This window comes from Stylophora pistillata, chromosome 9, assembly GCF_964205215.1.
Source record: "Stylophora pistillata chromosome 9, jaStyPist1.2, whole genome shotgun sequence".
Lineage (NCBI taxonomy): Eukaryota > Metazoa > Cnidaria > Anthozoa > Scleractinia > Pocilloporidae > Stylophora > Stylophora pistillata.
The window spans coordinates 642,330-668,387 of record NC_142527.1 but is presented as its reverse complement, the minus strand read 5'-3'; the positions used below and the strand labels follow the sequence as shown (position 1 = coordinate 668,387).

Here is a 26,058-nt window from a genome sequence, read left to right as displayed (position 1 = left end):
AAAAAGGTAAAATTTGAAACTACCTAGTCATACTTTCCAAAATGTACTTTTTAAGGAATAACCTTCAAAATAATGCACAAAATAGCATTTCAGAACCTCTACATTTACAAAATATCATTTGTTTAGGGAGTATGTAACCCTTTAACTCCCATGAATTACCAACACAATTTCTCCTCACGATATCAAGCAGTCATGTGATCAGCATAAAATAAATGTCAATTAAGAGATTACTAGTTGATCCAATACAAAATTCTCCAAACTTACATCATAAGAATTGTATAGCAGACTGTCAGGAGAATTGCTAATGAGATATTAAAAGTGAGAGGGTTTATTTTAAACTCTGCAGAGGATGTTACATTCAGTTGATATAACACCTTACTCTTTTTTCTAATTTAAATAGAAATACAGTACATGGTTTGAACCTGGGGGTAACATGTGATGTAGTGTGGTCTGATTGTCCAGGTGAGTATAGTTCTGAGAAGGACCACTGTGGGAAATGGTAACTGATGTTTTCACAACCTGAGCATAACTTATCATCAGAGTCAAGTTCCACTCAGGTTGTTGAAACATCAGTCACTTCTCTGGACAACAGACTATACACACACCTAGGTAAATCATCCGACTACGCTATCAGTTGGATGAAAATCTTTTTTAAGTTAGAGGGTAGGATTACTAATCACACCTTGGGAGTTCAAGAGAAAAATAACAAAATTTAGTAGCAATACATTCACTGGAGATAGTGAAACTTAATACTCACAGCATCAACATGTTTGATGGAAGCAATGCAGATCAAGCACACACTTGAGCCAGGTTTGCAGGAATCAAACAAGTACTGAGCAGTTTTGGTCAAGTCTGCCTCATTATCTACAGGGGATAAATGCAGCAAACTCACTATTAAGAAGGGATAGAACAGATCTCCCAAATAGAGTAAGAAAACTTGAATCTGTTTTACAAAGATACATTCTGTCTTAGATCACGCGTTTGTAAAGATCCTGAGAAAAACAAAGTTAACCAAATTTTGGAGCCAATTGATCACATTTACCAAAGCAAAACATTTATGTCTAAGTTAACCAGCAGAATCAAGTTAAACATGCCTTTGACTCAAATGCCTTAGCTACTATAATTAATGCCTTAGTCTTCAGCAAGCTATATTATTGTAATGTTTGAAGCAATTAACACCTCAGAGCACAACCTGAGTAGGATCCAAGCAGTACAGAATTTTGCAGCCTATATCATCAGCAATTCAAGGAAATATGACTGCGTTTCCTCCATCCTTAAAGAGTTAAAGTGGTTACCTGTAAGACAGCTGGGTGTGTACCAGACTCTATTTTCTAAATATATCGAAAAAGCTACCATCACTTAGTGTAAAACAAGGAACTCCAAGATGCTAAATATTCCTTTGTTTAAAACCACCACAAGACAAAGAACTTTCTACTTCAGGACTGTCAAACTCTGGAACTCATTAGACCCTACTCTTAAATTGAAACCAACACTAAAGGACTTCAAACATTTCCTGAAGAGAAGCCTTACCTCACACTTTTTAGAGACTTAATTGCTTTTGTTTTTGTTATTCAATTTATCTATTTAATTGACTATAATTTGATTATGCTATCTATATACTAGTTAATAAGCTCATCCATTTATTAGTAAATGGTTTTAATTATTTCTTTATTCTGAGAAGCCCATTTGGGACGAATAAAGTATGTACGTATAGAATCCGATGATGAGCCTGTTGATACCATTCACAGAGCCATCTGAGCCAGTAGAAGTTAGCCCACGAGGAAGATGACACAATAAGCCAAAATAAGCCTATTGGTTGTCTTTACCAAGCCAGTCTAACCCATACAATCAATCCCTTCATTGTTTCCATTGCAATTTCTAAAGGCCGAGGAGGACAAAGGGGATGAGGGGAAAGGGGTAGGGGATTGATGGGAAGAGTTAAATTAACTATGAACAAAATTTCAGCGCTGTAAAAAAAGTTTCCTTCTCAACAAAGTTCAATTTTATCATAACTGGGTAGTTTTTAAGTATTTTTCTCATTATTTATCATACCTTGTGAAGTATTCCTGTAGTCTTGGAGTGTTTTGTTCAATATTTCACCGTCGTTGATTTCTTCATCTTCGGATGACTCTTCAAACTCGTCGTCCAATTTCTCCAAATATTTTTTCGCAGATTCCTTTATTTTATTCGCCTTTTCTTGTCTTTCTCTGGATACCTCAGTAGTTTTGGGAGATTCTGTATTTTTGGCCACTCCGCTTCTTGAACTTCCCCATTTTGAAGAGGATGAAAGAGCACTAACATTTCGTCCAGTCGGCTTTGTACTGTTTTGTTCGTTCCCACGGCCACGTCCCCGGCCCCTTCCCAGAAATAATGGCCTTTTGTCCATTTCTGTTTCTATATCAAGCTTTCAACGTGACATTCTCCTCAAATCAATGAAAAAGAGCGAAACATTATTTATAAATTAACAACTGTTACAGTCTTATTACTCACGAGAGCGCACACGAGAAAAACTTCCCTGGTTACGAGCCTGCTTTAGTCAGCGGGTTCTACTCCAACGAATATAAGTATCATGTAATGCTGAGTGGACGTTTTGACAAAGGTTGACTCACCAGAAAGTAAAGTAAACATGGCTTCTAACTCGGTACGTTTTGGTTTTGAATTTGATTTCGTTACGCTAGTCTTAAGCTTGTTACAAATTTGGTCTGAACTGTTTTACCTTTGATATCAACACAGTCGAATGCTGTTCTAATCTAATATTCTTGTACAGGGCGGAAGTAAGCTTGGAGAAGGAGAAAGAGAACAAGCCTTGATATCATCACTGGAGTCGCTTTGTAAGAAACATGATCGTGAAACTGCACGACAAGCGATAGAAACACTATTAACACTCGCAAAGTAAAGCTATAATGATTTTTCTGTATTAGATTTGATGCTGGTCTTCAACCAGGTTGTTTGATAGCTGGTGGGGAAAGCTACGCTATGAGTAGATGCTTTCAATTTTATATTAGGCAAGCAAAAAATAAGGAGAAGTGCTCTGGAATGGGGCTGTTTGGATCGTATTGGGAGGTTGTGCCATAAGTAACTTTATTTTTCAAGGATTTGAGTGTTATTTTCATTTGCTAATTGATTTATTTAGTTTTACCGATCATCTGATATGATATTACATGATTATCTTCGCATCTTTGATTGTGTCTTTTTTTTTTTCAACCCCAGTAACATAGTTAAATCTCCAACCGACGAAAAATACCGAAAGGTCAAAAAACAAAACAAATCATTTTCTTCAAAAGTTTGGCAGCTATCAGAAGCTCAGGAGTTTCTTTTCAGTTGGGGATGGCAGGAGGTACTGTGTAGTTTATATGGTAATAGTCCATTTTACAGTTGTGTGCTTGGTTGCCAAGCCTTTGAACTGGGAGTGAGGCTAGAGATGACCTTGTTAGTTATGATACAAACCTTGCTGCCTTTCAAATGTAAATCACTTTGTTATCATGCTAACTAGATACAGGTCTCTATCGCAACAAGGTCATCTTTAGCCTCACTCTGAATCAAAGGCTTGGCAACTAAGTACACAACTGTAAAATGGCCTATTCAATATCACAGAGTCAAATTTCAAAAAACTGAATTGAGGCTCGGATTTGAAATTTTGTATCCAGGACATGTTAATCACAATAAACAGTTGCCTCTAGGAGCAGGCACTGACCCCCTTTGTAAACCTACTTAAAGTAAAGGACACAAAATATAACTTAAGGGACACAAACATGCTCTCATTGCCCAAAGTAAGAAGTACCAAGCATGGTCTTAGGTCTTTATGGTACTTCGCTGCAAAGACATGGAATGCGCTACCAGATTCCTTTCGCACCGTAGCCGGCACAAGGGAAGTTTTAAGAAGTATTCGTTATGTAGTATTTTGAAATTGTTATTATTGCAGTTACGTAGCTTTTTAAAATTACACATGTACTGATACATAAATAATTAGATTACTTAGATATGCTGCTATTAAGGTATCGAATCATTCACTTTCACTTTCACTTTTCAGATATTTTAAGATTTCAAAATTTTTAGAGTGTTAGCTAAATTTTATCTTTCTTTTGTTTTGCAATTTTATATGTTTATTTGTGGGCTTCCTGTAAAGTAGCTTTTAGCTAAGTGGAGTGCCATACAAAATAAAGTTCTTTATTCTTCTGTTAGTAACCAGAACTGTCTGAATTTGTATTAAGGATGATGACTACGTTGTGCTTCCATCAGACGAGGATATTCAACTTGTTAAACAAATATTAATGAAGAAATTGCAGTAAGCTTCTTTGTGTGTTAGTTTGTTGTTACATATACAAACACTTACTCTCTAGCCATAATTTAAATTAGAATTTTCTGTCACAAGATTGTACCCCTTCTCTTTGAGCATTTAAAATTATCAAGCCCCTCGTTTTAACATTAGTAAGCTTTCCTCCTCGCAAACTGTACAGGTTGTGTTTTAATTTAATTTTTCTCATTCAGCACTATTCCTTCAAGATCCAGTTCAGGAGTAACCTCTAAATCTGAACCTGTGAGTTATGAACCTCTTTTTCAGAGTATTACAGTACGGTGTTCTTTTTCAACAATGCTCGATGTATATGGTTACCAAATTGACAGAAATTAATGCGTTCTTTGCTGGAGATCAGATTTTGCAGAATTCTCAGGCTACAAAGCAAAATTCTACTCTTTAATTTCAATGGCCTGCACTATGGTTCTGTCAGACAAGAAGCAAGTTTCCCTTTTACTTGACATTTTCATCAATTTAATGATAAAATTTTTGTCATTGGATGAGATCATGGAAATAGTTTTTGAATGCCATGGCTTTCATAGCTAAGCTTCTAGAGGAGCATGCATGTAGCGAAGGTAGCTTTGCAGTTTGAGTGCAGCCATATTATTTTGTTCTTAGTCATAAATGTTATGCCAACCCTCAAAGCTTGTGGTATTTATTTTTATTCAACAAAAGCAGCTTACAGAGAGAGAGAGACAATTACAAGAGGAAAGAAGGAAAGTTTTAGAAAAGAAAAAATTTGAGGACCAGGAAAAAGCAAGAATCAAAGCAAAGGTAGAAAAAGTTCTTATTTATATTGAGGAGGAAATTTCTCTTATCGTTGAGCATAGAACTGGGGTTTCACATAGGGTACGTGTTTAAAACTTTGCTCATGTTTTACCTGTATACAGATCCAGGCTGACAGAAAGGATTTAAAAGACAGAGAAATGTGGGAGTCGGTGAGTTCAGACTGAAGAAGTTTAACCTTTTTTTTTTAACATCTGCATGTTGTATAAGCATTGCAGGTCTTAATTTTTTGTCTCTACTTAAAGAGAGCAAGAAAATCAGAGAAATTTGGTGGAAAGATTACAAAATTTGGGGACATTGGTGTGGATCTAAACAAGGTATGTATCAGGTATTCAAGGTCGATGTCTTTAAAATGCAGCCAACAACAGTTTGCTATTCAGGTATTAGTCACTATACTTAGCAGGTAGTATTTGGAAGCTGCAAAAGCTGAGCTTGGTAAGAACAAAAAAAAAGGTCAAATTATCTGTTAGAGTAGGGTTGTACTAGATTGCACATCTTGAAAAGTTACTCAAGGTTATAAGTTCTGCAATCTAACTTGATACCCACAAATAGTTTAACAAGGGATTAGTTCATGTTAAAATATGTGCAAATGACAATATTTTTTTCTTCCACTCATCTATATCTTACACTTTTTCAGGGAGGATGAGGATAATTTCCCTTTGGATCCAAGTTTCAGTGATCCAAATATTTTATTGAAGGCCACAACGTTTTGACCAAAGTATATGACAACATCTCTGTAAAAGGTTGATAAAGCCTCAGAGATGTTTGATGACACTTGGCGATACAGAATTCAAAACTTATCTCAGTAAATATTGAATGTTGTAAGAAATTATTTCACAGGGGGACTTTTATCTTAATTTGTTTGATAGGATTTTCAGCAGTGCACTTGCTAGGTTAGAGAAAGTCTTAAAAAAACTTTTTGTGGTGATGTTTGATTACATCTATGAATGAAATTGTAGAATATTTAGATTAACACTTGCTGCTGAAATTGTCAAAACTTTTGTTAGAACAGAATAAACCACAACATTTTTGCCCTGTTTCTTAATTGTTTATTTTTGATAGTTAGAATTATTTTTTACACAGCAAGATGGCAAATGGCTGGTTGAAGCTCTTAAACCTGAAAAATAATAACGATAATAACTGAGTGTTGGTTCCAGGGCTAAAAGCTTGAGAGTAGACAAGTAACAAAAAAAAAAAAGGCATAAGGTTCATGTTTATTTCTTGATAGTCCAAGCAAAAGGACATTTTATCCCTTTCCCAAAAAGGAGTGATGTAAGGTTCTCTATTCCCAGAAACAAACATTCTCTTTGAGGATGGTGAAGATATCCTTGAGTGCATTTCTCCAGAAAATGCCATGCTTAAATCTCCCAAGAAAGGGGAAAAAACCCAACTTCTGCCCACTGTGTCACAATTTTAAAAACTAATTTAGCTTTGGTCCCATTCACTACATAGAGCATCACAATGAAACATCAATATTTATTTAACAAAACAATAGCAAACACCATACATGTACCTGGTAACTCTACAACCCAGGGGCTGAAGCTGGCTGTTCAGGTTTGCCTCCTTTGTGTTCAGAGATGGGCGTGGCTGGAACAACTTCCTCTTTGGGCTCCACTATGCTGACGTGATCAGGGAGAGGTTTTTTTGGGCCAGTTTTTCCAGTGGGGTCCCATGGCAACATGATCTTTACTTTGATTCCAAGCACACCTGATGGTAAAACATATCTTTGTGAAAAACAGTAAGAGTCTTAGAGATGTCAAGATAGAAAAGTGTTATGTTAATGAATTCCTATAGAAACTTGTTTTCAGATGGTTACAGCTGATTTTCTTTGTTGTCAACACACTCACACCCTTCAGATTTTTGGTCGAAAGTAATAATTTAATACACTGTCAACTTAAGATTCATTAAGTGTTAGAACTCTCCACTTAGAAATGTTTCTTTACAAACTGTCGCGAAGAGAACAGTGCCTTAGTTGTTCTCAATCGTGAAAAAAATCCCACTGTCTCCCTTACTGTAAGTATTTCTTTGTTTATTTGGTTTACTGCAAGCTTACATGGGTAAAATATGAACAAGAGACATACCCTGCCTGAGGTAGACATGTCTGATAGCCATGTCAACATAGTGATTGGTGGGGTCTCCACTGTGGATCATCAAGCCATCAACAAATTTCATGGACTTTGCACGCTGGCCACGGAGCTTCCCTGACACCACAACCTCGCAGCCTTTAGCTCCACTCTCCATGATGAATCGAAGCACACCATAACAAGCCCTGTTCATAATGTCACAAGAATCTTTATTTGAATGATAACAGAGATGTACTTTAAAAAAAGCAAGTTAAATGAATCAACTGTTACCATGCAAAAATAAATTGATTGCAAAATACTATTTATGTTTTCCTAACTAACTTCAGCAGGCATATGATTCCTGATGTCAAACACAGTCAAGTTAAAACTGTTTCAAGTCTTAGATAATCTCCTCTGTGGTAAGTTACTAAAATGCCATTTTGCATGTTTATGCACTTGAGTTTGTAACTGCTTTATACTATGAAAAATGAAGAGAATTCAAGTAGTTGTGATGTGTCATTTTATTTAGCATAAAGTGACACAACTTCTTACCTACGCACTGCCAGTCCACCAATCAGCTTATACCTAAGGGACTCGCACTGGGCAATTGCACACAGACCTCTTGTGGCCACCTTTTCAGCATACAACTGGAAGGGAGTATTTTAAATCATTACATTTTCAGTTAACAAATCTTGATGTTCTGTTACAGTGCAAAAATCAAACAAGTTTTTTTCACACCAGACAAAAGGAAAATAAAATCCTTCTGTAACCAAAATGGAACAAGACTAACCCTTGATTACCAAAAGAAATCACATTTAGAACCCCAACTTATAAGTTCTGTTCTTGGACCTTACCAGATGGCCTTGTCCAGAATAAATTAGTATATATTGTTTCTACCATTGGTTTGCAAATCACCACCATGACTGTGCAAATAAAAGTTTCTTTCTTAGCGAAGTTAGAGTCATCTTCATCTTTAATTAGCAACTTAACCAAATTGGAGGCAGTAAGTGGTGTATATTTACTGAGCCACACAACAGCGAGCTAAATATCCAATGTTAGTCACCAGTGCTAAAGTGAGCATCTGTTTTAATAAATACAACAACTGTGACATAACAAAGCAAAAAAAATTATTTTAACCCATTCATTCCTCAATGAGTATAATATTATCAAGAGAAAATCCATAGTAAAGGATAGAAGGAGTTTGAATAGCCAATCCAAGCTCCAAGCATGCCTTCAAGACTGTCCACTGTTTTAATACTAGTAACAATCACTCCCAAATTCAAATACTTCATTCCACCAGGCTTTCCTTAATGACTCTGTTTAACCTTAGAGTTTGATACAAGATTTCTACAAGTACCTCTACAGTTCCCTCAGGGAATCCAAATCTTTTCTGAACCACTGATGTAAGTTCACGGATTCGTCGTCCCTTCTCTCCCAGGACATTCTGAGTTCTAGTGGCCAAAATAATGATCTCGGTTCGGATGGGAGTAACACGAACTTCTACACCACTGTATCCATCCTCTGCTAATTCACGAGTTAGAAACTCGTTTAACTCGGCTTTGAAGACGCCGTCAGCAACGAACTATATCAAATTAGACAATTAAAAAACAACTTGAGTACAATTGAAAAAATTTATTTATCCACTGTTTCGTTTCTGAGTAAAAAAAAAATCCAACCCTTGAATGACGGATCACAGCTGAGGAGAATATACAAATAATTTAGCTGAATTGGCTTCCATAGCTGACCTCAATCAAAGAATTATTTGAAAATTTGGATTTATAATCTGAAATACAACTGTGTGCTTCACTTGCACGGGCAAACTCTACTTTCAGAGAAGCTCGATTACCCTGGCCTCTATCTCCGAAAATTGCTTGCTATCAATACACAGTCACTCGCGATTAAGTTACGGCGACAAAAATAAAATCCAGTTCAATCTTGGCCGTAATTCGAACATCATATCAAACTAAGGGGTCATATAGCGATTTAAACAGTTATATTTCCCTACAGAAATGTAAAAATTCGAAGTCATGACTTAACAAGAGAGATTTTGTGGGTTTTCCGACCTTCTTTTTCTTGCTAACTTGAGCCGCCATGATGACTGCCGCGAAAGAGAAAGTTCCCATGTACCCTTGAGAGCTTTGAGTCGCCAACGCACGCGCAGAAATAGATTCCGCCATGTTGACGAGCCGGTGTATTCGTTCGATTTCCAAGCTTTCTTCTTCAGCACGCCTAGTGGTAAGTGAAAGTTTATGCCAGCGAGTTTGTAGCTCAGTTCTTCTTTACTAAAGCTTTCTTCCTGCAGCGCCATGCCTCAAGACTTCAGCAAGGAGGCTGTAAAGAAGGTACGACGTTACATAAGCACGTGTATACTTATATATACTGTGTATGTTTGGAACCTTTACTGTTACCCCGGTATGAAAATTTACCTTGATCGTTAATTTCTCCACCTTAACAGGGCTTAACGTTCAGATTGGATTGTTAGGAAGACCGTCCACGGTTGGTCAGTGGTAAGTAAATAATAAGATATTCTTGTTGTCTCTAAAGGTTACCTTTTGAATGGATCGGAACCACAATAGTTCTCACCAAAGACCATTTTCAGTGGTAATTTGTTTTGGTTGAGGAACCACCAATTGAGTACATACCCAGTTCTTTTTTAAAAACATGCCAATTCCTTCACTCTGCCTTTTTAATTTTAGAAACTATCAGCCTTTTAATTTTACACACACTACAGGAATTAATTCTTTGACTTCTATGATTTGATTAGTAATTCTCCCCACAAGGACCTCTACTTTTCCTTCTGAAGTAGTTTGCAGAGTTTGGTGTTACATCAAGTGAATTCCCTCCAGTAGGTAGTATTTTACAACTTGTACCTAACCCTCTCCATGAGTGGTATTAGTGCCCTTTGATTGAGAACAAGTATAAACAACTTTCTTGAGTCAGTTTCTTATTATTTTCTCTTGTAGCTTAGCCACAGAAAGCAAGTTTGGCAGACGCTTTGCAAGAAGTCTGTATGTGACAACAGTAGCATGTAAGTGACAGTGTTGTTAAATAAAACCGGTTTTGCTTCCAATATCTGATTTTTGTTTTTTTTTATAAGCTATTCTTCCTATGTGGTACAATTTATGTTACTTGAATGAATTTTACCATTAGTACTATCACTAGTAGAGTATTCTCCTTTTCAGGGGGTAAATTGCTTGTAATTCTTGAAAATTTACAAGAAAACAGATTGCTCTATGGGTTTGAAAATTTCTTTTATCTGTCATACCTAAAACGAGGGAGAACTCTGCTACTCTTGGCACTGCCACTGTGATAGCTACGACTGTTGCTCCAGTTTTTTATTATTGGGAGTATTGCTGCTACTGTTGGTCTTCAGAATATAAACCATGAAATTACCAAATCATTAGATAACAACATTGTACTTCTATTTGATCACCAGCTGATTTTGCCAGGATACCAGAGATGATGGCTAATAGTCTTATTGAAGGTGCTGGAGGTGATGCTGACGTAGCTGATGATGATGACGAAATGACAAGTCCGATAAAGAAGGGGAAACACAGAAGGATTAGTCCTGGTTATTAACACAAGATAAAATGACAATGAAACTTGATGGGAAGCTTTGTCAAGCACGGTTTTAAAGTTCAGTTTCATAAGAAAGACCCTGCACAATTCCTTTGATTATCCTGAGGGCCACAGCTTTCTTTTTCTTTTATTTTATCAAATGCTGTTTTTAGCCTTTGACAGAAGTATGAGAAAGGAGTTTCTACATTTTCATTGCATATTTATACAGTTTAAGTCTGGTGATTTGAAACAAAACATATGTTGCTAATTTACATGTAATAACATGTAATTTTACTAGTTTAATGGAAGTAACATGGAACCAGGACTGGAATTGAATAACATCAAGAGATCAAACTTCACAAGCTTCAGATGTTCTTTCCTGAACAGGGAAATTTTTTTATGGTTTACTGTCACTTTGAGCTTTTACATAACATTCATAGCTTTATTTTTGCTTTTTCTCTAACACATCGTGTCATTTCAGCTGTTGATGACAGCTGTAATATTGAATTGCCTGTCAGGAAGACAAAGTGTAACCTTGCATGGAGCCTTGTGCTGGTAAATTTCTGTTGCATACTGTACTGTACTGGTTATCCCGTAATGTTCAAACTTTTTATGTAAATGCCTTAAATCCTTTTAAATCTTTAAATCTTGATGATTGGTGAGTCAGTATTTAAGTAATTGGCGTAGGTGCTTTTCATTTCAGGCAAAATGAACTTCTTGTATCTTCCAAATTGTGCAATAAAAGAAGTCATATGTTTTTAATTTTTATACTCAGGAAGTTTTGGTTATTTCAAGTGCACCAATTGACTAAAAACTATCTCTAGCAAGGGAAGTTTAGTCTGGATTCTATGTTTCAAAGATTTGTTGTTTTATGATAGTTTGTTGCAAAGTTTTTTAATGATACAGTCCAAACAAAAACCACTAGTCATATGCTTTTGGGAATGAACAAAATGTGTTGAAGTCCCCCAAAAATATGGTGCCTTGGTTTAATGCTTTTTTAACTGAAAACAAGTACAACACTTTATTTGCTAGTGTAAGTGTTTTTTATTTGGGTTCAATATTATGAGCCATATCACTATATTAATTTTGTCAGAAAAAGCAGTGTTGTTGCCATCCAATGTTACCTCCTGTCTCTGCTTACCTTTGAATGTACCATTTAACCGTGGCAGAAAAGTGACTGCCCTTTTGTATTGGACATTATTCAACCTAGTTATTTACCAGTGTTTGCAGTTCCGTGTTTGTTTTGTAATCATTCGTGCAGACCTGCACCCCATACAGTTCTTGTTTAGCCAATCATATTCTTGTACCAGCCCACGCCCATAACACTCCCCCATAATTATCAGAATTCGATAAAACGTCAAGGGTAAGCCGGGAAGTGAAGTATCCTGCACAACCAAAGCTGTGTCGGTAACAAAGCATTTACGGAGCAAAGCCTTCCAGGCATGTTTCTTCGATCTGTTGCTAGACGATTTTGTATCCAGAGAGGCTCATCTCTGCTGCTTGGGCGCGTGGCTGTTCGATGTGCGTCTGGAGTTTATCGCACGGCCATGATGGAAAATGGCGAGATGTCGGTGGGTACTGTTTACGTCGTAGTTTGCGCGCATGAAAGCTGTTTGAGAAGCTCGAAATGAACTTCAGCGGAATATTTCTACTTAAATTGAGGCACTATTTTTTTAAGCTAGAGAAGAGAGATTGTGTTTTCAAAACGGAGGAGAACGAATGCGAAGTCCTAAAGCGCAAATGTGTTGGTAAAAGGTTTCGGAACCAGTCAAACGGCTTTGCAGACTTCTTAGAACGATGTGCTCGGAATCAGCAAAACTGTCGACATCGCTAGGTAGGAGCCCAAAAAATTAAGCCATCGCTTAGCTTGTCTGGACGAACCTCTGTGGTCATAAACTTTGTAACGTCGTATTTATTTGTGAAAATTTATGCGAAAGATGAGACAATGATAATCGAGTTCATGTTGAACATACTGACAGCCGCTTTGGACTGGTCTTGACCTATTGATTTTCGCAATATGATTCTAGAGCGTTTTTGCAGCTGCAAATAAGTGGTTCCTTTGTTTTAATTTGCTTCAAAGTGCAAGGAAATCGTAAGAGATATTGTTCAGGCGTAAAATACGAGAAACCTAAGGTGAACCTGAAAGGAAACCATAATTAAAAGGCCGAAAAACAAACATATCAGCAGAGAGATTTGAACGCTCCAGTTGATGTGCCTTGCCTTTATTAATTTCTTTTAATGCAGCTGGCTTTCTCTTATCCCTCTCCAAGTCAATTGACAAGGAAAAATAACTTGTGATCACTTGCTGTTCGCGAATTGAGAGCAAAACATTTCCTGTCCACGGAGCTAGAGAAGTTTCGTGTGACATTTGAATTATTTTGAATGCTTCGAGTCTTCCTTCTCGGCAGCAGGATTACGTTTCATTCGAATCCAGGGAAGTGAAAGTTTATAGATGATTTGAAAAGGGAGTCAACTGAAAATATGAACAGGTTTAATTTCAGGCCATCTGTTGGCCAAAACAGCTCTGTGTATGCATATACCCACAACGGTGAATTGTCCTGAGGGCTAGAGAGGGTTCTATCGATTTCAGATTTGTTTTGACGAGTGAAAATTCTATCACATATTTGTGACAAAAAGCCAAGGATCCTGTGATTTTCGAGCTGGAAAAACGACTCCAAAACCGAGAGTTCGTACACAAATGTAAAACCATTCTCGTATACTATTAGTAGCGAACTGAGTACTTCAAATTAGACTATGGACGACGAAAAGTGGACAAAACAGTGACTGATTTTTATTTCAGATAGGCACACAGTAATTTTTATCCCTTTTCCTGGTACGAACTCTGCAAAAACGAAAGTGAATCTATTCCGATCCAGGAAGGAGCCTTATTTTGGGATGACCAATCACAGGAGAAATGATTTATAGCTATTATTTGATATAAGCATTAATCCCATTTATCAGCGCTGTGCCCCTGCGTGCCTACAAGGTTTGCGTGACTGTCTTGGTTGCGTGACCGACGAACAATTTGCACTTTTTGTGCACGTCCACCTACGAGAGAGTGTCCACCTACGGGAATCTGTAAATACAGAGTTTGACTAGGAGGGAAAGCGAGAGATTGAAAAGTGAGCAGAGCTGTCCACTTGCGAGAGTGTCTGTCAGCAAGACAGTTGACTGGATAGACTTTTGCATCTTAATCAATCATTACCAACCTCCTCTTCTGCTCGGGTCGTTGCGCGCTAAAGAATATCTATTTTATGACGTCACTCATAATCACTCCCACAGTACGCTTTGGCTGGCAAGAAAATGCTTTGAATGTCTTATCCTATAAGGAGAATATTTGTTTTAAGAGTTTTTTCAAGAATTCATCGAGACCTCCTGCATTCAACCTTCAGACAACTTACTGCAGACCTCGGAAACCCTTGTACAACGGTAGATATGAAACATTTTCATGATAGCTAATTCGAAGCACTTTTATCTCACGCAATTCTGCAGTGCTGTGCGATAGTCTTGATATCCCTGGAGCTATAGACTTTGATACCTAGCATAATTTAGTCTTCCGCAACCAAGTCTGCAGCTATGGACTTTGATACCTAGCATAGTTTAGTCTTCCGCAACCAAGTCTTTTGTCAAAACAAAATCATATCTTTTTCTGTCTGTAGGATGGAAACATGAGGTTCAAGGGTGTTGATGATTTTATGAACCATGTCGTCAAGAAAAATCCCGGGGAGCACGAATTTCATCAAGCTGTAAATGAAGTGATAGGTTCTCTGTGGGACTACCTTCAGCTACACCCTGTTTATCTTGATAGTAACATATTAGAGCGCATTGTGGAGCCAGAAAGGGTCGTTATCTTTAGGGTCCCATGGAGAGATGACTGTGGAGAGGTCCACGTCAACAGGGGCTTTCGTGTAGAATTCAATTCAGCCATTGGCCCCTACAAAGGTGGCCTGCGCTTTCATCCCAGCGTCAACTTAGGAATTCTTAAGTTTCTTGGCTTTGAGCAAGTGTTTAAGAATAGCCTTACAACGTTACCCCTGGGAGGTGGAAAAGGGGGATCTGATTTTGATCCCAAGGGTAAAACCGACAACGAGGTTATGAATTTCTGCCAGTCTTTCATGTCGGAGCTCCAGAGGCACATCGGCCCGAATACGGATGTCCCAGCTGGGGACATTGGCGTGGGAGCAAGAGAAATCGGTTACCTGTTTGGCCAGTACAAAAAAATACGTAACGAGTTCACTGGGGTTTTAACGGGGAAGTCTTTCAGCTTCGGTGGAAGTCTGCTCCGACCTGAAGCTACCGGCTACGGTCTTGTATACTTCACCGCAGAGATGCTCAACACACGGGGCGAGACCTTTAGGGGAAAAATTGTTACGGTTTCGGGATCAGGCAACGTGGCGCAGTTTGCGTCAGAAAAAGTGGTGCAGTTAGGTGGTAAGGTGGTTACCTTGTCCGACTCACAAGGCACGGTGTACGACCACAGTGGTTTAAACCAAGAGAAGATCGAATATGTGAAATGGCTCAAAAATGTCAAACGTGGCAGAATAAGCGAGTACGTGGAAAAGTACCCTGACGCCGAATTCTTCGAAGGAAAACGACCGTGGTTCGTGAAGTGCGACGTGGCTTTACCTTGTGCGACCCAGAACGAAATTAGCAAAGAGGACGCGGAAATACTGATCAACAATGGCTGTTATGCTGTTGCAGAAGGCGCTAACATGCCATCCGATCCTGAAGCGATTGACGAATTTCGCAGAAATAAAATCCTCTTCGGGCCAGGTAAAGCATCCAATGCTGGAGGCGTGGCAGTATCTGGGCTTGAGATGTCTCAGAACAGTCTGCGCAGCGCCTGGACACGAGAAGGCGTGGACGAGCGCCTGCATGACATCATGGAAAGTATACACAACACTTGTGTCCAGTATGGCACGTCCAAAGATGGCAGCTACATCGATTACGTAAAGGGAGCAAATATCGGCGGCTTCATTAAGGTCGCTCAATCCATGCTTGAACAAGGAATTGTTTAGTGAAGAATTTTGCTAATGTAATGAGTCGCCGTGCTTTATGTGTGAGAATTTCCTTTTATAGGACAATTTTAAGAGGTATCCTTCTATAACGCTAGGCATAGCTTGTCAAACACGCTCATTATGCTCGAAATTTAGGACGTCTTCTAGCAGATTTTATTTAAAAACTCTTGGATTAAATGTTCCAGTTCACTTAAAGCAATTGAAGTCATTCACTTTGCGTTGGTTACAAAACCAATTATTTTCCCGGGCGCAGGTTAAAAACAACTGGTATTGTGAGGCTTAAGTTTTACTTCGGCTTTATTCTTGGTTTTCTTTCACGGTTTCTGAGTTTTTAAAGTAATATAACGAGTTAATTCATTTTAGAAGATTTTTTTCATACAGTAGGAACGCGAAGAAGAATGTATCGTATCAAGAAATGATTTAATAAGAAATAAATAGACACAAGATACTGATGTGATGGTTAATCGTGGATTCGGATTATGTCCTCAGTTTGGAATGTTTCCAGCACAAATATATTTCACTGGTTATATTTACCTTGTATTTGCAAAGTTGAAATGAGTTCAGTAGGTCTCAGGAATAGTGTTGGATGTAATATTGAAAAAAGCTTCAAATGACCCTGAAAAGGAACCCCTACAAGGGCAACGACAATTGGCAACGACTTTTTTTGGTGGGGAGGGGAGGGAAGGGGGAGAGAGAGGGACGTGGATCAATGGAACTCACTATACCTAATGATGACTGAAACTACTTACTAAATAGTTTTTTCTTTATATTCTCCATTATTTGAAATTTTGGATGCACTCGGAAGCAATCCGGTTCTAAGATGTTTTTCATTGCACAGTTGCTGTTTTTTTCGGCGCCCGTCGAGTTCGGTCCAATCCTGGCCCTGTTGTATTTCTTTACGCACATTTACATTTAAAGAGGGCTTAACCAGAACAGTGTCTACACATGTCTTCCTTTGATTCCACAACTACCATCACGAGGCTCTGCCCAAACATTCAGTTAACGTGTTCTCCATAAACATTCTAAGATAATCTCGTTTTTGGTGTATGCGCACAACTTATTCTGTACGCATTTGAACAGCGACTGATTCATGACCAAAGAATGGAATGGTAAGAAGATCTTAACAAGGTACCGGTCTTTAATTCTCCCTGCTGACTACCCATTCAAATTCATTTCCGGTTCCGGTTTGTCTCCCCTCTCTTTGTCTCCTTCAAAAGAATAGTTTATCTTCAGGAACGAAATAATTTCCAACATCAATGTCGACGTTCTTTTTTCCTTCCTTCACGAGCTGCAGTTTGATGGTAGGAGTTACTTCTTGTGAGTTCCGTCCACTTTTATTGTTGGGGTAGTCCACTGTTAAGTGTAGGGTGCATCCGGGGCTTATCAACTCTCGCTCATGCGCAGCAGCAAGTTGATTGACAACTCTTCTTTCAACCTGCATCAAATTCAGTAATTTTCCCGTGAGAATAATTTAAATACCTGCTTCAGTTCTCGTTTGTTTTGGCATCCTTTTCAAATGGAAAATATATAGGCGAGGGTCCTCCCACCACAAAAACATTACCAAAGAAAGACTCTTCCTGCACCTGCCAACAGCCACATATTTTCGTGTCATTTCGCGCTGTGCTATAAGCATTTCTTCTATTTGGCATTCTCCTTTCAATACCGACCATTTCCGGGAGATGATAAAACGCGGAGCCCTACTCCATGGAGTACCCTATGGAGTACCTGAACGGAGTACCCTATGCATTCCCCTATGGAGTACCTGAATGGAGTACCCTATGGAGTACCCTATGGAGTACCTGAACGGTGTACCCTATGGAGTACCTTATGGAGTACCTGAATGGAGTACCCTATGGAGTACCCTATGGAGTACCTGAATGGAGTACATTATGGAGTACCCTATGGAGTACCTGAATGGAGTACCCTATGGAGTACCTGAATGGAGTACCCAATGGAGTACCCTATGGAGTACCTGAATGGAGTACCCCTAAAATTCATGTATTGGTCAGATAAAATACTTTATAAAGATGGCAAATCGTTTAGTTGTACACACCTTAATGTATTTTGATCTTGCCAGCTGTATGATTGTCACAGTTCGATACAGTCCACGAATTTACCGCCATCTTGAATTTAATGACATTAAACTGCTGGCCACTTCAAACGGAAGGCTTAATTAAATGTAATATGTGAACGTTTTCTTTAATAGACCGATTACCATCTTCATCTTATGATCTTCAAGAGGCCAAAAGTACGGACGTATTAAACAATGAAAATTGTTTAGTCCAATTAAACAGTGAAAAGTGTAAAGAGATGCGAATATCCTTTTCAAGGTTCCAGCAAGAATTTGAGCCCATTCTCACAAATGGCGATCCTTTAGAAGTGTTAGAAAATGTAAACCTTTTGGGTCTTAATATCTCCAGTAATTTGACCTGGAATACCCATATTAATGAAATTGTTAAAAAAGCCTCTAAGAGATTATATTTCTTGATTCAACTTAAGAGAGCCAAGGTTGCTCGTACTGATCTAGGGCTCTTTTATTCTAGTTGTATTAGATCAATCATGGACTATGCAGTACCGGTTTTTCACTATAGTTTGCCTAAATATTTAATGCGAGAATTAGAACACGTACAGAAGAAAGCAATGTCCATTATCTGTCCTGGTCATAGATATCATGAGGCCCTGGATATTATGAAATTTAAAGAATTAGCCATCCATCACGACGAAATATGTGAGTCACTTTTCGACAAAATTGTAAATGACAACAATCACCGTCTTCAAAAGTTAATACCAGCAGCACATGAAACTACCAACTTGTTAAGGCGTGCGCGACCTTTTAATGTACAACGCTTCAAAACCAGTCGTTTTAAAAATAGTTTTATTATTTCCTCATGCCTTAAAGCGTACTCATTTTAGCTTTCCCTTTTTTTAGCCGATTGAACGCTTTTTAATAACTAAGTAGTTAATATCTAAATTAGTTTTATTTTACTATCTGTATTATGTGAGTAGATACGCAATTCAGTTTTTTAACTGGTATGTATTTATGAATATATAAATAAAACTTCTAACTTCAAACGTACTTCAATCGGCTGCGAGTTTTACGTCTTTCAAAATACCTGTTTATGTACTCTGTAAGAGGTGTGGCGTTTAATCTATCAACACAAGTTAAACAAGGCCTCGTGTGTTTCTTAATTTTGTGAAGCAATGAGGATAAAAGCTAGGACTTGAAAAAAAGTAATTCATGTGTTTAAACTGACCTTTTCTTCATCCATCTATTTATAGCGTAATAAAATAGAGATATATAAAGAAACAACTACAACGTTACAAAAAAGAACACTGATGGGTCAGTAAACATCTGACTGGGGCGGTTGATTTGGAAAATGCAGTAACCTGAAATATTTTACCTCGTGCAAAACTCGAAACAGTGGGTTTTGTTCATCATATGGAGTTTTTTTGTCTTCCGGTCAAAGGACGCATTACACAGCGGTAAAACCAAAATGGAGAAACCAGTAAGACTGTGAGCCCCCTGCCCCCCAAAAAACTGGACTGTATCGAACTGTGACAATCTGAGAGCTGGCAAGCCCAAAATGTATTAAGATGTGTACATCTATACGATTTACCATGTTTATAAAGTATTTTATCTGACGAATACATGATTTTTAGGGGTACTCCATTTAAGTACTCCATAGGGTACTCCATGATGAAGTAGGGCTTCGCGTTTTGTCATCTCCCATCATTTCCAATCCCTTCCGTTCATGCTATTTTCAATTTCTCATTCTGTTAGGCGTTGAATTGTATTGACCACTTTCATAAATGGCTGCCAGATTAATATTCTTTTGTTTAAATTGAAATTAGCCTTTCTGGCCTCGTTCTCCGGTACAAAATTCAAGAGAATACATTATCTCAAGCGAGGCCAGAAAGGCTAATTTCAATTTAAACAAAAGAATATTAATTCGGCAGCCATTTATGAAAGTGGTCAATTGAAGCTCTTCAGCGAAGAGACGAGAGAAACTTTGAGTTCTTTAGATGAGAGGGGGGAAGGAAAAAAATTACTCCACAAGATAAAGTCGAAAACACAGAATTGATCTTACTTCGTGTTTTATGGATCTCGCTCCGTAGTGTACGTCGTAACCATCAGCCAGTACATCCAAGACTTCTTTATCCCAAGTCATGTGGATATCATGTCGATTCAACGCCTGTTTTTAACCAAAAAAGAAATTCCACGTAGACTTTGATCACTTCTTTCACAACTGCTTGAGTTTATTTACAATTGGTTACAGGAGAGCATCATACCAACCATCTTTGACCAGAAGTCCAGCTCCTTCGTCACTAGGCTTAACAGCTCTGGGCGTGAAAATGGTAGGAAATAAACCATCTCATTGATGCGACCCAGGAACTCATCTCGTCTGAAATGAAGCTGTCGGCACGAGGAGAAACAAAAAGCTCTTAAGAACGTGTTATGATAACTACCCTTCAGCTTTGACAAAAAAAGAAGACATAATATAATATTAATATTAATAGTATGATATAACAATAATAGGCATCACTCATTTTATTTTTGATTTTTTCATTTTATAAACCCAAGTTTCTTGCAATTCATTGCAAGGGAAATGTTTACCAAGTTTGTTGCAATTTATCGCCCAGGGAATGTTTACCTTCAGAATGGGCTGGACTACTCTCTCTTTAAACTTTCTTGATATAGTAACTTTTTCGCATATTTCATCACCTGAAAAGAAAAACAGTGAATTCTTGTCCATGCAAACTAGAAAGCGTGCACATTAGAAAAAAGAGCAAACTTTTGTTTTGGCGCACACTTCCCCTGGCCAACTTTGTTTTCGCGTGTTCAGATAAACTGTCTTCTCCTCCTCCCTCCCCTCCCTCCCCTCCCTCCCCTTGGTGGTCCAGCCAGACTGGCTATTATTTCACAGCGACTTGCAAATGTATCAATATGTGCGTCACTAGATATTTCCAAGGTAAGGAAGGACGAATGTTCAATTGACTCACTTACTGAGATACGAGTTTGTGTTATGAAATGCTGCATTTCTGTCCAAACTTATCCCGCATTTCGCCGTCCAACATTAACGAAATTCAAGCCCCCAAACAAAACTCACTCACCCTCTTCTCTTTGTTCTGCAGCTAGTTTTGCTTCTCTTCTCAGCTCCAATGCATGATTTGCTATTTCTTCACTAGCAAGATTTGAAGTCATCACAAAAATGGCGTCTTTGCATACAATTGTCTTCCCTTGTCCGTCCGTCAAACGACCCTGAATCAAAAACAGAGGTTTTTCGATCAAAAGTTAAAAAGAAGGAAAATAATAATAAAAAAATTAAAACATAAAACCATTCACTGTAAATATTCATTGTAAATATTTTTGGTGATTTTAAATAAAGTGGAGTAACATTAAAAAAAAACAAAACCATTCATCTCACTCAATTTAAGTATAAACGCTACCTCGTCAAACAATTGGAGCATGACTGTTAAAACGTCTGGGTGGGCCTTATCAACCTAAAAGATGTATATCAAGCAATATTAGCCACAGGAAAGAAACCTCTAGAAATTTGAGGATCACTTGTTTCTTTCTTACCTCGTCAAACAACACCACGGCATTTGGATACTCCTTAAGTTTCTTCGTCAATTGACCACCTTGATCGTGTCCAATATAACCAGGTGGTGCGCCGATCATCTTCGCAACCTTGCAAGAAAAATGTTTACGTTTCAGTTTGAGCGATTCTCGTTTGAGAGTAAAACCAAGACCAAGGCAAGTACAACAGCCAATCAGAACAAAGGGAAATATCACACGAGTCAATGGTAATGAAGCGCGGGAAAATGTGAGTGACAAATATGAAAGTCTTAATCCTTTAATCCCAAGCGGAGAGACTGCAATCATTTCTCCTAACAGCATCCCCCCTGAATCTAACATCAAGGCCATGACAATAAAGGAAATGATCACCAACTGAAGAAGTTCTTGGTCGTTAAACAAATTCTCCTTGTCAACACCTTAGGAAATGTGTAGAGAACAGTATGGAGAATATGCATACTGATGATGGGTTAAACCTCCTTTCATGGGTAAATCCTCTAATAAGACCCCTGGGGGGGGGGGGCTAATTTATTCCAGGTGCTTTGTGGGGGGGGTTGGCTTGTTTGGAAAAACCTTGGCACATGAATCTGGAAGTCAAGCAGCGAAAAGTAAAGAACTCAATTTTATGATGTAACCCCCTCAATGGACCTTGTTTAAGCATGCTATATTTTAGCATCGCTCTGTAATTTCCGTATACCGTATTCTCTTGATGCCAACATGATAACATCAATCAATCACCATAATCAATTTTAAATGACAAACTAAAATTACAGTACTTGAATAAATTTATCAGACTTACTGACATGGACTGTTAGTTTGATTTTTTTTTAGGGGGGAGGGGTGGGGGCTTAATAGAGGGGGTGCTTATTCATAGGAGGTGGCTTATTAGAGAGGGTGGCTTATTGGAGGATTTACTGTGAATCAAATTTTACCTCGTGCTTTTCTTGGTATTCAGACATGTCCAGTCTTATAAAACCCTGGGGGAGAAAGAAAGACAACCAGCAATAAACTTTGGTAGACTTCAACTGTTTGAAAGCAAAATACACTTTTGAAACAAAACTCTGGACTACCTTCTTGTTGTCTTTGTGAAGATACCTAGCCAATTGTTTGGCAAGCTCTGTTTTTCCTACAATAAGGAAGGTTCAGCAAGAATAATGAATCATAAATAGAATTCTCTGTCTATGATTTAGAAACTTGAAAGCAGATTCAAATTACACTTGTAATTTTTTTCCAGCATAGAACTCCAGAAATCTGTTACTAGAAAGTCTGTGTAAAGTGACAGTCATTGTTAATTCAATACTGTACAGTAGTTATATCAGATTGCACACATTTCATGTGAGTAAGCTCAAATGTGCAAACAGAATCTGTGTTCTTTAAAAGAGAATTTACCAATCCCTGAAGATCCAAGAAAAAGGAAGACAAGGGGATGTTCTTCATCGTACCAACCATTTTCTCTCCTACGGATAGCTGCAAACAAATGGAAAACAGACTCAACAGAATCTCACTGTCTGAGATAATAGTATTCCCGAATTGATGACCTGTAGTCATCCCAAACTGGGTTTGTCACATAAAAATTCATACTTGCAGCAACTGTGAGGATGGCTCCTTCTTGTCCTACAATATTCTCTTTTAATCGCATCTCCAATGGATATCGCCGCCTTTCCTCAATCTCTCTCCTCTTTTTCTGTTTCACATACTGAAACAAGTTATGACATTTTCATTACAAAACAAAGCGGCAACATCTACTGTTTTATTTACATGAAATTTTGCTGTCTCTCAATATTGACAAAGATACAGTTTTGAAAAAATTGCAGTATTTGGCCTATACTATGCTAGCATAATAAAAAAATTTGAAGGATAGCTTCAAAAAGACATTAACATCTATTACCATATCCATGTTTTTCATCAAGAACTCTTTAATCTTTACATTCCCTGCATATTCCACTGCTTGGTAGCCTGAGTTATCCTTAAGAGTTGGATCAGCTCCTATTGGCAAAACAAAACAACAAGCAGACAAGCAAATTAAACTATTATCATAAAAATGAAATTTAAACATCTTTTGAGAAACACTCTTTCTATAAAGCGGCAGGAAGAATGTGTTCACGTAAATCATACAACATCCTTAGTCAGAGTGAAAAACTTAACCTTTCCACCTAAACATCAGTGTGCATATTCTCCATACAGTTCTCTACACTTTTCTTAAAGTGCTGACAACGAGAATATTTAAACAAACAAGAGCTTATTTAGTTACTGATCCATTCCTTTATTCATTTGACCTTACTATGTGATTCAGGGGTCACAAATGAAGGGAGAAATAACACGGTCGGTACTCTTAGGGTTCCAAGGCTTAATAGATTGGTCCTGTGTAAGAATAGGAATAATTTTTTACAAATTAAACAACTCAAAAAAGTTACCAGCATTAACAAGGAGTTGGACACATTCAAGGCTATCGCCAAGAGCTGCATAGTGGAGTGGGGTAAAGCCACTGAAGTTAGCACCGCGATGGAGTTTGTCACTGAAGTCATCATCTCGCATGAATATCACTAAAACATTAATATAATTAGAAAAAATTATTTACAAAGCATTGTCAAAGAAAGGAAAGGCCAGTCGCTATCCTGCTGAGCTCCAGATGAAGAGCTTTGTATGTAAGAGATAACAGTGTCACTGTGTAGTAGTGTTCTTTGGTAAGGCTCTTATCTTAAATGTCTCTCTCAACCCAGGAACATTTGTAGATATAGGTACTAGAAAAATCTTAAGGAAACCTTCAAATAACTCTTAGGAGTAACTTGTACACTATTACCATCAAAGGATCTCATGTGCTTCTTTTGAGCAGTTCGGAAAGCTGTGCTGAATTCATCTTTTGCATTGACATCAGCTCCTGCCTTTAGTAGGAGTGCCACAGACCTTTAAATGCAGGGTGATACAGCAGAATTTATCATTATAAAAAAGGAATAGCAAAGGATAAAGGAGATTATTAAAAACTGGATCATTGGATAATGCAATTCAAGACTTTTTATTGGCTTAGCCATTATGGTATATCAGCCAATATACCCTAATCTAATATCTGTACATCGTAACATCCAGTCTCTTCTCACAAAATAAAGTCGAGAAGATTTGTCTAATATCTTGGGGGCGTTTTTTTTAATAAAACAATTATTCCACTCGCAATTGTTGATATGAGATGATCATAGCCAACTCGGCACTACACACCACGTTGGCTATCTATCATCTCATATCCAATGCGCGCTCGTGGAATAATTGTTAAATAGAAGATAGTTAGGTTGGGAGGGAGACAATAGCAAGAAAACAAACAAATTCATATTCCTAACAATTACCTCTCACTGCCATTAAAAGCTGCAGTATGAAGTGGAGTCCATCCCAGCTGATGCTTTTGGTTGACATCATGACCTTGATCAATCAGCCTGATGGTGGGATAATATCTCAGTTAATTTATAACATAACCAAAGTAAAGTGTGCACTCTGATTGGTCAATTTAGCGTCCCCCATTTGCCCATGGGTGTACGCTGCTGACGTGAGCAAATGCAAAGACTATTTTTCCGCAAGCGCTTGTTTTTTCTGGTCGCGTAAGATTTGTTAAATAAAAGTGAACTCTTTAGCTACAATGTATCAATGTTATGTTATAAAACAAATGGTAAACACCACAGTGTACACTATTGAGTTATGGATACACTTGGGAGGTTTGCTAAGCACTCAAGAAGCTAGAGTTGCTCTCGGCTATCGCCTCATGCGACTCTTACGCTTCTTTCAAGAAGCTAGAGTTGCTCTCGGCTATCGCCTCATGCGACTCTTACGCTTCTTTCGTGCTTAGCAACCTCCCACGTGCATCCATAACTCAATTGTGTACGCTGTGGTGTTTACCATTTGTTAATTATAGAACATCATAACCAAACAACCTACTGCCATAAATATCACTGACGCCTGACCTACCTTTGGAGTTCATTGGTCTCATTACGTTTTGCTAATCTGCTCATTCTCTCAGCAACACCTGGAGAAGCATATTCATTCATTTTTTAAGGAAAATTCTATGCATCTTTTGACTTTTAGACAAAGAATTCCTGACTAGAAGGTGCTAATACAACACATGTACACAAAGAACTAAAAACAAATAATCAATTACGAATTTAAATCAATCCACCTATAGATAAATAAACAAATAAATCAATGTTGAATACTAAACCAGTTACACAAAAAAATACATTAAATCAATAGTTGATCAAATTCTCAGAACTTACATCAACAGAATTGCATGGCAGGCAGTAAGGAGAATTACTAAGAATATCTTGGGAGTGAAAGGGTTAATTAAACAAAGATCTTCAGTGATCGGGGCATGATGTTATGAATATCATAACATCACTGAAAATCTTTCGTCTTGGCACACATATCATAATAGCATGGTTCGTTTCGTAAAAATATTAGGATTAATAATTATAGCATTTGGCCTGAATCAGTCAGATCATAATCGCGTTGATCTCAAACGTACCTGAGCTCATACAGAAAGCAATTCCTCCACAGAGCACACCAGCTGTTGATCCCGCTATGAGTCGCCATTGCAAGCTCTTTCTGGGAGGAAGATAAAGCCTTCGCCATCTCGAGAAACTACCTGAGCTAAACCTTAAAATCGTTGTCGTGAAGGGATGGCTTTTGAGAAAATATAACACAGATGAACGCGACAATTTTGCGCCAAGGAGACGAATTGTTGCCGCCATGTTGTTGTCTGACGTCTGACGTAATACATCTGAGATC

General features: G+C 38.0%; 6 protein-coding genes across 9 annotated transcripts in view; 3 read left to right on the top strand and 3 right to left on the bottom strand.

Annotated features, from left to right (window-relative positions):
* Positions 1–2,522, bottom strand: part of LOC111333977 (NF-X1-type zinc finger protein NFXL1) — a 35,038-nt gene extending 32,516 nt beyond the window's left edge. The window contains exons 1-2 of the mRNA XM_088733236.1: positions 2,053–2,522; positions 758–864 (exon numbers count right to left, since the gene is read on the bottom strand). Of these exons, the coding sequence (XP_088589362.1) occupies positions 758–864; positions 2,053–2,386 (441 nt within the window). The 5' untranslated portion in view covers positions 2,387–2,522. The remainder of the gene's footprint in view (positions 1–757; positions 865–2,052) is intronic.
* Positions 2,523–2,540: 18 nt separating this feature from the next.
* On the top strand, positions 2,541–6,119 carry LOC111333959 (uncharacterized). Of its 2 annotated transcripts, none has more exons than XM_088733248.1 (9): positions 2,541–2,641; positions 2,768–2,892; positions 3,211–3,337; positions 4,212–4,285; positions 4,489–4,537; positions 4,973–5,068; positions 5,185–5,232; positions 5,326–5,397; positions 5,718–6,119. In XM_088733248.1, the coding sequence occupies exons 1-9, from the start codon at positions 2,627–2,629 to the stop codon at positions 5,724–5,726; spliced, it is 615 nt and encodes a 204-aa protein (XP_088589374.1). In that variant the 5' UTR covers positions 2,541–2,626; the 3' UTR covers positions 5,727–6,119. The 2 variants fall into 2 exon arrangements, with proteins under 2 accessions (XP_088589374.1, XP_088589373.1); XM_088733247.1 differs by having other exon boundaries at positions 4,970–5,068.
* Positions 6,107–9,350, bottom strand: LOC111333957 (small ribosomal subunit protein uS3). Its single transcript, XM_022939619.2, has 6 exons — positions 9,207–9,350; positions 8,501–8,725; positions 7,696–7,790; positions 7,162–7,349; positions 6,594–6,787; positions 6,107–6,197 (listed from the first exon to the last, which is right to left on the bottom strand). Exons 1-5 carry the CDS (start codon positions 9,318–9,320, stop codon positions 6,603–6,605), a joined length of 807 nt encoding a protein of 268 aa, XP_022795354.2. The 5' UTR covers positions 9,321–9,350; the 3' UTR covers positions 6,107–6,197; positions 6,594–6,602.
* Positions 9,300–11,471, top strand: LOC111333958 (uncharacterized). Its single transcript, XM_022939621.2, has 5 exons — positions 9,300–9,378; positions 9,446–9,485; positions 9,599–9,650; positions 10,107–10,171; positions 10,580–11,471. The coding sequence occupies exons 1-5, from the start codon at positions 9,319–9,321 to the stop codon at positions 10,720–10,722; spliced, it is 360 nt and encodes a 119-aa protein (XP_022795356.1). The 5' UTR covers positions 9,300–9,318; the 3' UTR covers positions 10,723–11,471.
* A 148-nt stretch (positions 11,472–11,619) lies between these two features.
* LOC111333956 (uncharacterized) lies at positions 11,620–16,171 on the top strand. Of its 2 annotated transcripts, none has more exons than XM_022939617.2 (2): positions 11,620–12,272; positions 14,361–16,171. In XM_022939617.2, the coding sequence occupies exons 1-2, from the start codon at positions 12,144–12,146 to the stop codon at positions 15,717–15,719; spliced, it is 1,488 nt and encodes a 495-aa protein (XP_022795352.1). In that variant the 5' UTR covers positions 11,620–12,143; the 3' UTR covers positions 15,720–16,171. The 2 variants fall into 2 exon arrangements, with proteins under 2 accessions (XP_022795352.1, XP_088589370.1); XM_088733244.1 differs by lacking the exon at positions 11,620–12,272 and adding an exon at positions 12,333–14,130.
* LOC111333954 (mitochondrial disaggregase) lies at positions 16,121–26,057 on the bottom strand. Of its 2 annotated transcripts, none has more exons than XM_022939615.2 (17): positions 25,796–26,054; positions 25,243–25,300; positions 24,630–24,716; positions 24,095–24,198; positions 23,709–23,837; positions 23,183–23,280; positions 22,876–22,990; positions 22,684–22,761; positions 22,365–22,420; positions 22,227–22,271; positions 21,301–21,408; positions 21,168–21,221; positions 20,832–20,979; positions 20,372–20,442; positions 20,014–20,133; positions 19,808–19,912; positions 16,121–17,154 (listed from the first exon to the last, which is right to left on the bottom strand). In XM_022939615.2, exons 1-17 carry the CDS (start codon positions 26,019–26,021, stop codon positions 16,930–16,932), a joined length of 1,827 nt encoding a protein of 608 aa, XP_022795350.2. In that variant the 5' UTR covers positions 26,022–26,054; the 3' UTR covers positions 16,121–16,929. The 2 variants fall into 2 exon arrangements, 1 of the variants encoding a protein (XP_022795350.2); XR_015991728.1 differs by having other exon boundaries at positions 17,014–17,154; positions 20,010–20,133; positions 25,796–26,057.
* Position 26,058: the final 1 nt, after the last annotated feature.